The 12,404-nt window shown below is 29.0% G+C and overlaps 1 protein-coding gene across 1 annotated transcript; it reads left to right on the top strand.

The window, feature by feature from the left end:
- Positions 1-282: 282 nt before the first annotated feature.
- Positions 283-12,073, top strand: LOAG_06763 (hypothetical protein; the record flags this gene model as incomplete). Its single annotated transcript, XM_003142299.2, has 23 exons — positions 283-360; positions 725-867; positions 1,380-1,509; positions 2,071-2,214; positions 2,441-2,549; positions 2,757-2,860; positions 3,312-3,444; positions 3,821-4,012; positions 4,153-4,273; positions 4,876-5,033; positions 5,596-5,753; positions 6,230-6,315; positions 6,648-6,726; positions 7,040-7,146; positions 7,441-7,603; positions 8,675-8,755; positions 8,835-8,942; positions 9,677-9,853; positions 10,396-10,541; positions 10,678-10,886; positions 11,254-11,420; positions 11,495-11,639; positions 11,902-12,073. 23 exons carry the CDS (start codon positions 283-285, stop codon positions 11,976-11,978), a joined length of 3,015 nt encoding a protein of 1,004 aa, XP_003142347.1. The 3' UTR covers positions 11,979-12,073.
- Positions 12,074-12,404: the final 331 nt, after the last annotated feature.

The following is a 12,404-nucleotide window of genomic DNA, read 5'->3' as shown; positions in this document are numbered from 1 at the left end:
TCATGTTTGGCTAACCAACTCAAATTTGCATACTTATCAGTAAGTATAAACCAACTCAAATTTGCATACTTATCAATAAGTATAACACGTAATTAAAGGAAAACATTATTAGCTTTACAAATGTGGAACGGGAAAACTTTGTTCATTGAATGAGATATTATATATTACAATATTCATTACGCTATATTCTAAATTTCAATAATTATTAAACTTTTTTCTTCCTACTTTTAGGCATTTCATTGGCAATCAAAAGTGAACATTCAACATATTGGTGTGGATGATATGGTATTACTTGGTAAACTCAATGAACAAGCAATCGTTGATAATCTACGAAAACGTTTCATGGCAAATTCTATTTTTGTAAGTGATACAATACACTAATAGCAATAGTTACGTCAATCTACTTGTTCTATTTTTTTCGTAGCATACGCTTACTATGTTGTAGCTAGAGTAAAGCAATGCTCTGTTAATTTATGCATAAGTTCATTTTCTAAGATGATATTGTTTCATCCTTTTAAAACTTCATTTAATTTTCCAGTTTTTGAAATTTATGACAACTTTTTTTTCCCTCACATATCATGCCATTTGAGAATATTTCATGGAGTTGATAACAAATTGTTCTAAAGTTTCAGATGTAAATTATTGCATATGGTAGTATTAGTAGTAGTAGTAATAGTAGTGGACTTAATTTTTGCAATTTTTTTTTTTGATTTTTTAATTTTAGACATACATTGGACCGGTACTTATATCAGTTAATCCATTCAAAGATATGCCATACTTCACGGATAAAGAAATGGAATTGTATCAGGGAGCAGCGCAATACGAAAATCCACCACATATTTATGCTCTTGCTGATAACATGTTTAGGTAAAAATTTCAGTTTTCGATTTAAATTGGTGGAATTTTAAATATTTAACTTATAAATTTCAAATTGCTTCCAGTGCCATACATTTATAATATTATGTGTTTGCCATCCATTTATAATATTATTTCTTTGCTTTTAAATCAGATTTTACTTTACTTAATTTTGGTTCATTTGTTCAACATTCCCTATACTGTTGTAAAGTAAAGAAGTCTGTTATAAAATTGGAACTCAGTAGAATAAATTTCTAGATGTTTTTTTCATCAAGTAATTGTAGTTACCACGTATACTAGGCAGTATCACGTACGAATAATGGTTAGTATTACGTACGATCACATACGATCAATGAATATGTTACAATCTTCACTTTTCTTTACTTTTTTATTATCAGGTTTGAAAGATCACCAAAATTTCCTGCGATTACTCGGATTATTGTTTGAATTGATATTCAGAGACGAAGTGTTTTATAATACTTAACGATTACTGACAATTTTGATATTTTAATACCATATTTCAGAAATATGATAATAGATAACGAAAGTCAATGTGTTATAATAAGCGGTGAAAGTGGTGCTGGAAAAACGGTTGAAGCCAAATATATCATGAGTTATATTGCCCGAATATCCGGTGGTGGACAAAGGCTTCAGGTTTTAAAATTTCAGCGTTTTGGAAATTTTCTTTTTAGCTTCAATGTTTTGGAAAATTTCTAAACATCAAATTTTAATCTTATAAAATTTTCTTTTTAGCTTCAATGTTTTGGAAAATTTCTAAACATCAAATTTTAATCTTATACCAGATTTTTCTTTTTTAATTTGATTCTTTTTTCTATTAAATCGTACTTTTTTCGTTAATGAGTGAACTGTTTCCTATTCGGTCGGTGATTTGTGGATACGGTCGCAGAAAACTAAAAAGTGTTTACCGGATTTATCGATTAAAAATAAATTGATTAATATTTTCGAATCAGGAAATCACGGAAACAAAGCTTTTTAAGATGTCATAAAAAGTGCTCCCTAAACTTCTGACTTTAAGGAAAAGAATAAAAAGAAATCAAATTTAAAAAAAAAGTAAGAGAAAGTAATGGGACAGTTAGTAAAATAAAGCAATGTAATAAAACGGTAAATTTCATTTCCTGATTTATGAATAAATAAGAATCGATTGTTTTACATTTCTAAACTTTACATTTAATAAAATTTCCTTTCAAATTTTAGCATGTGAAAGATGTAATTTTGCAATCAAATCCATTGCTGGAATCGTTTGGTAATAGTGCCACTGTTAGAAATTGGAATTCTAGTCGTTTTGGTAAATACGTTGAAATTATATTCAGCCGAGGAGGTGAACCAATTGGCGGAAAAGTCAGTCCCTCTTACTTTTCCATTTTCTCATTTGCTTCATTTGTGAAATATGAAATATATAGTTAGTTAGAACTACCGGGTTTTCATTTGTTGCCATTACTTGAATATTCATGATAATTCTCTTAGTGTTACTGAAGCTATATGCTTCCTACAAGTTTAACGTACTTATCGCGTCTTAAGTTCCATCCCATGCTATACACTTTAACTCTGATAAAATAACTTTTAGGTGTCCAATTTTTTACTTGAGAAATCTCGAGTAGTGCATCAGAATCGGGGAGAGCGTAATTTTCATATATTTTATCAACTATATGCTGGAGCAGACGAAAATTTGAAAAGTAATTTTTTTTTCCAATTTACTTTTAGAAATAATAGTTAAAATAATGCCATTTTTTGTCGTTCAGCAAGAAATATTATAAGATGAAATACAAAGTCTTATTTGTAAAAATGAACAGGATATTGATTTTACTAATTTACTGTCACTTAATGAGTAGAAGCGCATAGGACGTGTATCCTTATCGATTTTGAGAATTTTTTTTCTTCAGCTAATCTTGGTATCACAACATTGGATTATTACAATTATCTCAATCATAGTGGTTGTTATACAGTTGACGGAATCGATGATGTTAAAGAATTTAAACAAATACTTGTAAGTATATTTGATAAAAATAAAACTTCAGGAATACTGATTGTGAGAGCAATTCTTTTCAAAAATAAATTAAAAAACAAAACGAATAAGCAACCAAATAAATAAGCCAGCAATTAAATATAAATTTCATTCATATATTTCCTCCTCACAACACATATTACTTAATGATTTAATATTATTTAATGTTTTACTTCTTTGCTTAAAACGAGTAAACATTTCACATTCAAGCAGTCTTTCCTCGAAAAATCATTCGAGTATCACTCAATTATTAAATAGGTATTTTTATTTCAAAATATCGAAGTATTACTTGTTTATATGTTAAAATTTCATTTATTAGTGGAAAACTATACCTTTGAATGATGTTCCTATTTTTAAATATAATTATATCTGTATTTGCTAATTGTTATAGTTATTATTAATCTATTTCAACTTTTCTGCTTTATTTACCTAGCATGCAATGAATGTTATTGGTATTGATACAACAAAACAAATGGAAATTTTACAACTTGTTGCTGCTATTATGCATATTGGTAATATCACATTTGTTGAAAGTAATAATTTTGCAGCAATCACCGATGAACGTTGTAAGTGTTGTTCTACAAAAATTTTGCAAAAAATATAAATGAAAATTTTCAATAATCCATCCAGTTATTCTTCTTTTTTTCTTCTATGAAATTTAATTCAAAGATGTTTTTAACATTCAAGTTATGACCGTATATTAACTTTAGACCTTTTTTTTCTTTGTTTTGTTTGTTTGTTTGAATGATACATAACTAGATGATATTATCATTAACTATCATTTTAACTGCTGATTGATATTTCGATAGATCTCAGATAAGTAATAAATTAATGTCAATAATAAATAGGTAAAATAAACAAATCGATTATTGGAATCATTTTCGGTTTTCAGTGTTCCGAAGTTTCCTTCATCACATCTTGTAATTAATAGTCGTATTTCAGTTCTTGAATTCCCAGCATATTTACTTGGCTTGAAATCATCAGCAATACGCGAAAAATTGACAACTCGACAAATGGAAAGTAAATGGGGTAAACAAACGGAGCAAATTAATGTAACATTAAATGTTGAACAAGCGGAATTTACACGTGATGCATGGTGCAAAGATCTTTACACCCGTTTATTTGAATTTTTAAGTAAGTAATTTTTGTCAGCTAGATTTTTATGAAAACGATAACAAAAGATATGCTAAAAGCAAGTTTAAATATTTTGCAAAATTTAAAAAAAAGTGAAATTTTTTCTGTTGTATTTTTTTTTTATCATTCCGTATTTGCAGTTGCATGTGTTAATCAAGGAATGAAGATCACTTCACGATCATCTGGAACACCATTATCCATTGGTATTCTTGACATTTACGGATTCGAAATATTCGATAATAATGGTTTTGAACAATTTTGGTAAATCAATTTTATAGTATGACATAAACAGATTAGGAGGAAAGCAATGTTCGACTATCACCAAATGCGACAAATGATGCGCTGCATTCTCGGACAAATTCTGATCCACTGATTTTCAATTATTAACTTCTGAAGCCTTTTTAATTTAAAAAATGGAAATTTGTAAACTTTGCTATTTGATCTCATCGTTCCTTTACTTACTGTTACTATTTGTACAATAGTTTCTCCATTCATCATTTATTTATGCTTAGACAAACAGAAGTATTACTGGCAATATAATCAAGTGATAAACAAATGGTAGCTTAACATTCATTTTCATTAGTCATTTCCATTCCTTAAATGTGTTCCAAGCATTTGAGATGTTGCAAAACCGAAGTTACATAAAATACTTCACATTTATCACATATCAATATATATTTATCGAGATTTAATAACTTAGACCGATTAAATTAGTTGATATAATAGTGAATATTAATAGAATTAAAAAAAATTTTGCCTCCTGCCAAATCCATTCATTTCAAATTTAACTCATCTTTTAAAAAAAAAAACCTTTTTTCCAATTAATTTCCTTTATTTTGTCACAAAAAAGGTGAGTTTTTTAGCATAAATTTTGTAAACGAAAAATTGCAACAAATATTTATTGAATTAACAATGAAGGCGGAACAAGAAGAATATATTAGCGAAGGTATTAAATGGACACCAATTGAATATTTCAATAATAAAATTGTTTGTGATTTATTCGAATCTCGAAAACCACCAGGTATTCTAATTCTATTTTCTCTTTGTTACTGAAATATCTAATATATAAACATATAAAATTCAACTACATTTTGCACTCCGCATTCTTCGAGAGAAATATTAAATGAAGTTTGAATTAAAAAAATTGGAAATTCATTTTGCTGGAAATACTTTTCAAATAAGACAACAAAAATAACTTCATTACTAAAGAAATGTTCATTACTGAAATAATAATGGTATCATTAATCTGATCATGTTGTCTTGGGTATTTCAGTAATAAAGTTTGATATCTTAAATCGTTATATCATAAAAGCGTAAATCATCGTTGTTTAACCTTTTCCCAGTAAATTTCTAATATCTTCTCCTTCTCTTTTTTTTAATATATGGTCAGTTATATACTGCTGTCGTAGTATTCATGCATCATTACATGAATTTTACATTCATAACTCTTTTCCAGCAAATTTCCAATGCCACCTTCCTTCCCTTTTTTTTTCAATTCGATACATGAATACTTATTTACTGCTATCGTAGTATTCATATATTTTTTTTATATACCTATATCCTATCGTATTGCTATCTTTTAGGAATAATGTGTATTTTGGATGATGTATGCTCACAAATTCATGCACAAAATGAAGGTGCAGATGATCAATTTTTGGTTGAATTAAACAAATATATGTCACAAAATGAGCATTATCAAAGTGGCACACAATGTTTCATTATCAAACATTATGCTGGAGCTGTTTGTTTTTTATGATTTATTTAATTACAATATAGTATTCTTTGGTATTCTTTTGATTTTTGAATTTTTGAGCTTCAATTGAGATAGACTTTAATGAAATAGTTTCCACTTACACTAAGTATCTTATCGTTTCAATTTAATGCGGTATAACCGATTTAATTGGATAGCAAATAATAATTTCATTTTAAGCCTGTTTTAATACTTTAAATGAATATTTACGTACGTATTCTATCACTGTTTTTTCTAAGTTTACAAATGATTTCAAAAAATGGTAATTTTTTTGGTGTAATTTTATAATCTGAAAAATTTGAAAAAATATAATTTGAATTGTGGTGGAAATTTTTAAGTTTAATCGGCACTCCTTTTATTATATCTCAAATAAGTAATGAGTTAACGTCAATGAATTATTGCCACTACAATTATTATAATAAGCTAATAAGTAGATAAATAAAATTTTAGATCTTTTTAAAATTTAGGTTTTATACAATGTTGACGGATTTTGTGAGAAAAATCGTGATACACTTTACAAAGATTTTATTGCATTGATGCAACAAAGTAATCGGTTAGATCTTTTTCCATTTCGAAATTTAATTTAAATATCATTGGTAACATTTGAAATGTTTACTAGATAAAGAGGATGAGCATATCTCCATACAAATAAACCTGATAAAAAGATTTTGAATGGTAAAATCTTTATTTAATGATGAAATGATGAGTGATCAAATTTTTAAAAAGAATGATAAAATTTTTATTTACGATGAAAAAAAAGTTGGTGAATGAGCTGTGATAATTTATTTTATTCCAAAATTAATAGAAAAAATAAAAAATGACAAATGACTATTTAATTATTGTTAATTGGAAAAATAAGTGAAGGAAATTTTATTATTCTTACAGGCAATTTTTCAAGCAACTTTTCCCGGAAGTAGTATCTTTTAATGGTAAGAAGCCAACAAGTTTTTCATCTAAAATTAGAGTTGGTTTTATCATTTACCTTTATTTTCACCATCCTGCTTGTTTTATATTTTTAATTTCAAATTTAGTTAATAGCGTGAAAAACTGGAAAGGAAAAATGAGAATGGAAGAAAACAGAAAAGCAATAGCTTATATGAAATTGGTATAATATGCAAAAGTCACAGAAATTTAGAATAGGTTAAATTGAATAAAAATGAAATTGGTAGAAAATAAATCAATTTCAAATTAAATAAAAACACAATTCTGTTTCCAGGCACAATTTTTCCCTTTTTTCTTTTTGCTCCAACAAACTTTATCAAAAAAAAATATTATAGAATCAGGCAAATGATCTTGTTTGTTCACTTAGCAAATGTGCTCCTCATTATGTACGTTGCATTAAGCCAAATGATACTAAGCGGTCATCAGAATGGGATGAGAAACGGTCAGTGATACTAATTTATATCATTAATATAGTGGCCATAATTTACATTATTTTTGGGACATTTGAACTTAGTGATAGATATGATTTGACTTAGTGAAAAACTTAGTGATAGATATAGATATGATATCAGCTGATGCAATGATCGACTCCATACAAATCCTTTCCTCAAAACTAAGGATAAAGTTTGTGAAACTTTAACCACACCATTACTTTCCCAGTGAAATCAACTGTAGGGCTAGAATGATTTAATGGTTAAAATTAAAGGTTAAGGTTAAGTTTCAATTCTTTTTCTAGCGTACTACATCAAGTGGAATATTTGGGCTTGAAGGAAAATATTCGAGTTCGACGTGCGGGTTTTGCCTATCGTCGCATTTTCGATAAATTCCTTTATCGTTATGCTATTCTTAGTCCAAAAACATGGCCCAAGTATCATGGTAATGCTCGAGAAGGAGTTGAGGTTTGATTTATATTTGTTATATTACTTAATGATAAGTGTAGATCAGGAAATAAGTCTGAATATCATTATTATTATTTACTTTCTTAATTCTTATTCATGAATGTTTACCTTCATCTTCCCATTTCAATGAAAGTCCAGAAAACTTTCAATCAATTTCGAAACAACGATTATGGATTGCCATATATGGAAAGATTCAGTTACTTTACTTGAGTTTTTAACTTTATTTGATTTAATTTAAAATCATTAAAATTTTTTAAATCAATTGTCAATGACATGAGCTCATTTTAACGAAGGAAAATGTAATTTGTTGTAGCTCTTCCTCTTATTATCATGATAGATTGGAAAATTCTTGTATGTTCTTGGAAGTAAGTTGCACAACATGACACAGAGTTGCATGACTCTGTTGATTTTCACCTTAGACCTGGGTAATTGATTCATTACCTGAATGAACCTATGCCAGCGTAACATGATTATAAAGAATTACGAAACACAGATGAAAGCGTAAAGGTGTTTCCACGAAAGCCGTCATAAGTTGAGTTTCTAAGACCAATCAATCTGAAACGGAAACGGAAGAAGAATATCTTTATGCTATCTGCAGGGTTTCTATGTACATCCTTCAAGATTTACGATTGGTTACAAGGATTAGCGCCTTTGTTAGCTCGTGTCGATAAACCACTCTTTGTTAGCGCACATTGGTAAATGACTCTTATGTTAGTGTCATATATTAGTGTAAATGGCTCTTATGGTAAGCATTCTATGTGGTGATAGTACCCCTACTTATCCATACAGAAAAGAATTTAAATGATTTTCAAATCTTAATCACCATCAAACATGCTATATGCAAATTACTGTATCACTTATGATACCCTATATTTTCTCTAATCACGGAGCTTCACGTTTATTCACAACATGTCAAGTACATCTATTTTCTGATACAAAGAAAATTCCCAATGCATTAATAAGAGATTATTGAATTATCCTATCATTTATTCCCTTCCTCAGTGATAGTTCTTTTCTATAGTGTTAATAAATATAGCAATGATTAATTAACATTTTAACAATTCATTTTAGATCATTTGTCAAATGGTCAATATGGATCGAGATCAGTATCAAATGGGTAGGACAAAAATTTTCATCAAAAATCCGGAATCGGTTTGTTGTTGCTGCTGTTGTTATTCCCAGGATATGTTTATTTATTTATCTTATTTATTTTACCTATTCTTCATTACAGCTTTTTCTTTTGGAAGAAATGCGTGAGAGGAAATATGATAGTTACGCACGTGTAATTCAAAAAGCGTTTAAGAAATTTACTGCTCGAAAACGACATGCCAAATTAAAGGTCAGCTTTTCGTGTAATATTTCTTCTAGTGATTTATTTGATGATCTAATTTGGGAAATATTTCTGATGGAAGTATTATTTGTGGTATGTCGTGTTGACACCTTGTAAACAGGCTAAATGTTCTGGGCCAAAACTTGGAAGAAAAAAAAACATTTCCTTATCATTTTCACTAACCATATTAACAGGAAATATTAGCAAATACAGGAAGTAATTTAGCTGCAGAAGTATCAGTTAAGTAAGGAAGGAAAATGGATCATCTTTACCAGTTTTCTTAAGTTTTTGGTCTAATGCAACACGATCCTGTTTTACTGATTCATTAAATGATTAGAATTGAAGTTTGGAACATTATGCTTAAGATATTCAAAATTTCGGTCAAAGTCATAGCAATACAATTTTGGTATGCCATTTTCATTAATTGTATTGATAAATGGAAATTTCCCTGTCAGTATGACTGATGGAATTGATATAGAATAAATGTATCTTTTTTTTCTGAATTAAAAATTCTGTTTAAGATATTTTACCGTTCACATGGTGTATGTGATATGGTAAAATGATACACCGGGAATGTTTAGTTGAAATTCTGAAATGATGCAGTTTTAAATTTCAACAAGCATTGGGTGTTTTGTTAAAACCGGGTCCGGTGTTTGACAATGATAGCATGATTGCTTCTGTTCGATATTGATAACATGTTTGCTTCCGTTATCATCAGTGAGGGAAAGATGAATTTATTGCAGGAAGATGCATGTAATTTATTCTTCAATAGAAAAGAAAGGCGACGATATTCTATAAATCGTAATTTTGTTGGTGATTACATTGGTCTCGAATATCATCCAGCATTGCAAGCATTAGCTGGTCGGAAGGAACGTATTGTTTTTGCTGCTACAGTTAATAAATATGATCGAAGATTTAAAGTTAGTCCAAGTTTTACCCTATTTCCATGTTACATTTCGAATTTAATTTATTGCGCTTTCTTTTCACTGAATGATGGAAGAAAATTGACTTCCTGTTGCCATAATTTTATCAAAAATACTCTAAGTTTGCGTAATCAGGATTTCTTTCTTAATAGTAATTGGGAGATAGACTAGTTGCTGTGATAATGTGGTCTGAATTATCACCTACCAGAGGTTCACCTATCAACTATTATCTATCAGAACATTTTTAAAACTACTGTGAGAAACTGGTCGTTGTACGAAATGATTTTTAATGGAACTTATCTTTAATTGATTTTTTTTTTTCAATATTGCTCTTATGGACTTCTTTTCTTTTCGATCTCAAAAGTTGATTTTCTGATAACAACGAACAAGATCGTTCTTATTGGAAGAGAAGTTGAAAAGAAAGGATTAAATAAAGGGAAGATTATTGAGGTAAAGTTTTATTCTCGCTTTTCGGATGGATTTCATTTTCATTAATCCGATGAATGCTTAATTATCACCTTTGTTGCTGTTCTTTCCAGGTTTTGAAACGACAAATTGATTACAATGATATAGCTAATATTGGACTGAGTCCGTATCAGGATAATTTTATCATTCTTAATGTCCGTGATTCTTATACTTCGCTTCTGGAGACACCATTAAAAACGGAACTTGTAAATGCTATCAAGTAAATTTTATGAATTTAATCAGTTGTTGAAGGAATTATTAGTTCGTCACTTATAAGTAATAAATTTTCAAACGGATTTAATCATTCTTGTCAAACAGACATAATCATTATCTACTAGATGTGATCGTTCTTGTAGCAAACGATATCGTGATATGGCAGATGGACGAATTTTATCTTTGGATTTCAATACGTCTCATCAGATTATCTTAAAGAAAACTCGATTTGGTGGTGGTTCTCGAACTGTTAAATTTTCGAGAAACGATAATGGATCGGATATAACTCAATTGTTTCCAAAAGGAAAAATTTTATTTGTATATATTGGACGTGGGTTATCCAATAGTGCAAGTATGCATTACTATTGTTTGGTGATATCGGGATAACCTGAAATTCACCTTATAATTTGAAATCTTTTGAAATTCACTGAAACTACTAGGTCATTCACTTTTCTTATAAATCTCTCTAAAATATGGTAGAATATGTGTGATATGTTAATACAAGTTGGTAATTTGAATTGGAAAAATTCTCTCTGTATTACCATCAATTAAGCTGCAAATTTTTGTCTTATCTGATATTGAAAGCTATCTCTATTACCATCTATTTTCTCGTCTATTTCCACATAGCTAGTTTATTAAATACTCACTGAACTTGTTAAATTTGATAAGTTGCTATGAAGTAGAACGAATGATTTTCATAAAATGAACTTCATTTTCAGGACCAAGTGATGAAGGGATAATGATGAAGAAACATTATGAAAGGCGAAAAATGCCTTTCCCAATGTATCAAACACCTTTGTCACTACAGCACATGACTACGTCAAATCGTGTCTATCCAATGATAAACAATAATATGGATATTAACAGAAATAGTGGAATTACTCATGTACACAAAAACTTTTTGCAGCATAGAAATAACTGGGTATTACAATTACTGGTATATATTGCGATCATTTGCAGAATGCTATACGACATTCCGAAAAACCGAAGCCACCACTGAAACCGAAACCACTTCCTCTTGTTGAAGCGCTGTATCCGTACGAAGCTCAGGATACAGACGAATTGTCGTTTTTTGCTGGTGATAAATTTGAGCTTATAAATAAAGGTTAGTTTTACTTTAGAATGAACTGATTTGAATTGGGTGATCGGTTGATGTGGAACGGATTAGTTGCTTGTAACATTGTAATGAGTACATTTATGTGTTGGTTTGGGTATAACAATGAAATTTCAATTGTTGGACTTGTCGAATTAGTCAAACAAAGTTGTTCTGGTGATTTTTGTTGAATTCCTTCTAGTTTGCTCAGTGTACCACTGCCGCTGCAATTATTTTCATCCTGTTGCTTACTTGGTTATGATTGAATTTTCAGATTCTTCCGGTTGGTGGCAGGGCAGAATGCAGAATCGAACGGGTCTCTTTCCAGGAAATTATGTTAGAGAATTATAAGGTTCTTAGATGTTTACATTTATTTTAGTCCAATTTCTTTCACTTCTCGATTACTTCTATTTGTTTTATTATTGTAAAGATTCATTTCCTATGCAATCCAAGTTGTCACTGCTGTGGTAAAAATTCTCAATTGCTTTACTCCTGGAAGTTCCTTTTTCTCCTTCTTTTGTATGATCGAATTACGGACAGATGTTGGTATTTCTTGAAAGAAATCTGAGTTGTATTTTTGAAAGCGAAAATTGAAAAATCAGATGGCAGAATTAGGGTAATAATGATAATGATAATGGTGACAATAATAGTGATAACTAATAATAATAATTAATGGTAATAATAAAATAGTAATAATAATAATAATAATAATAATAATAATAATAATAATAATAATAATAATAATAATAATAATAATAATAATAATAATAATAATAA

The sequence above is a fragment of the Loa loa genome, assembly GCF_000183805.2.
Source record: "Loa loa unplaced genomic scaffold supercont3.212, whole genome shotgun sequence".
In the NCBI taxonomy this organism is placed as follows: domain Eukaryota; kingdom Metazoa; phylum Nematoda; class Chromadorea; order Rhabditida; family Onchocercidae; genus Loa; species Loa loa.
This window is presented reverse-complemented; position numbering and strand designations above follow the sequence as displayed.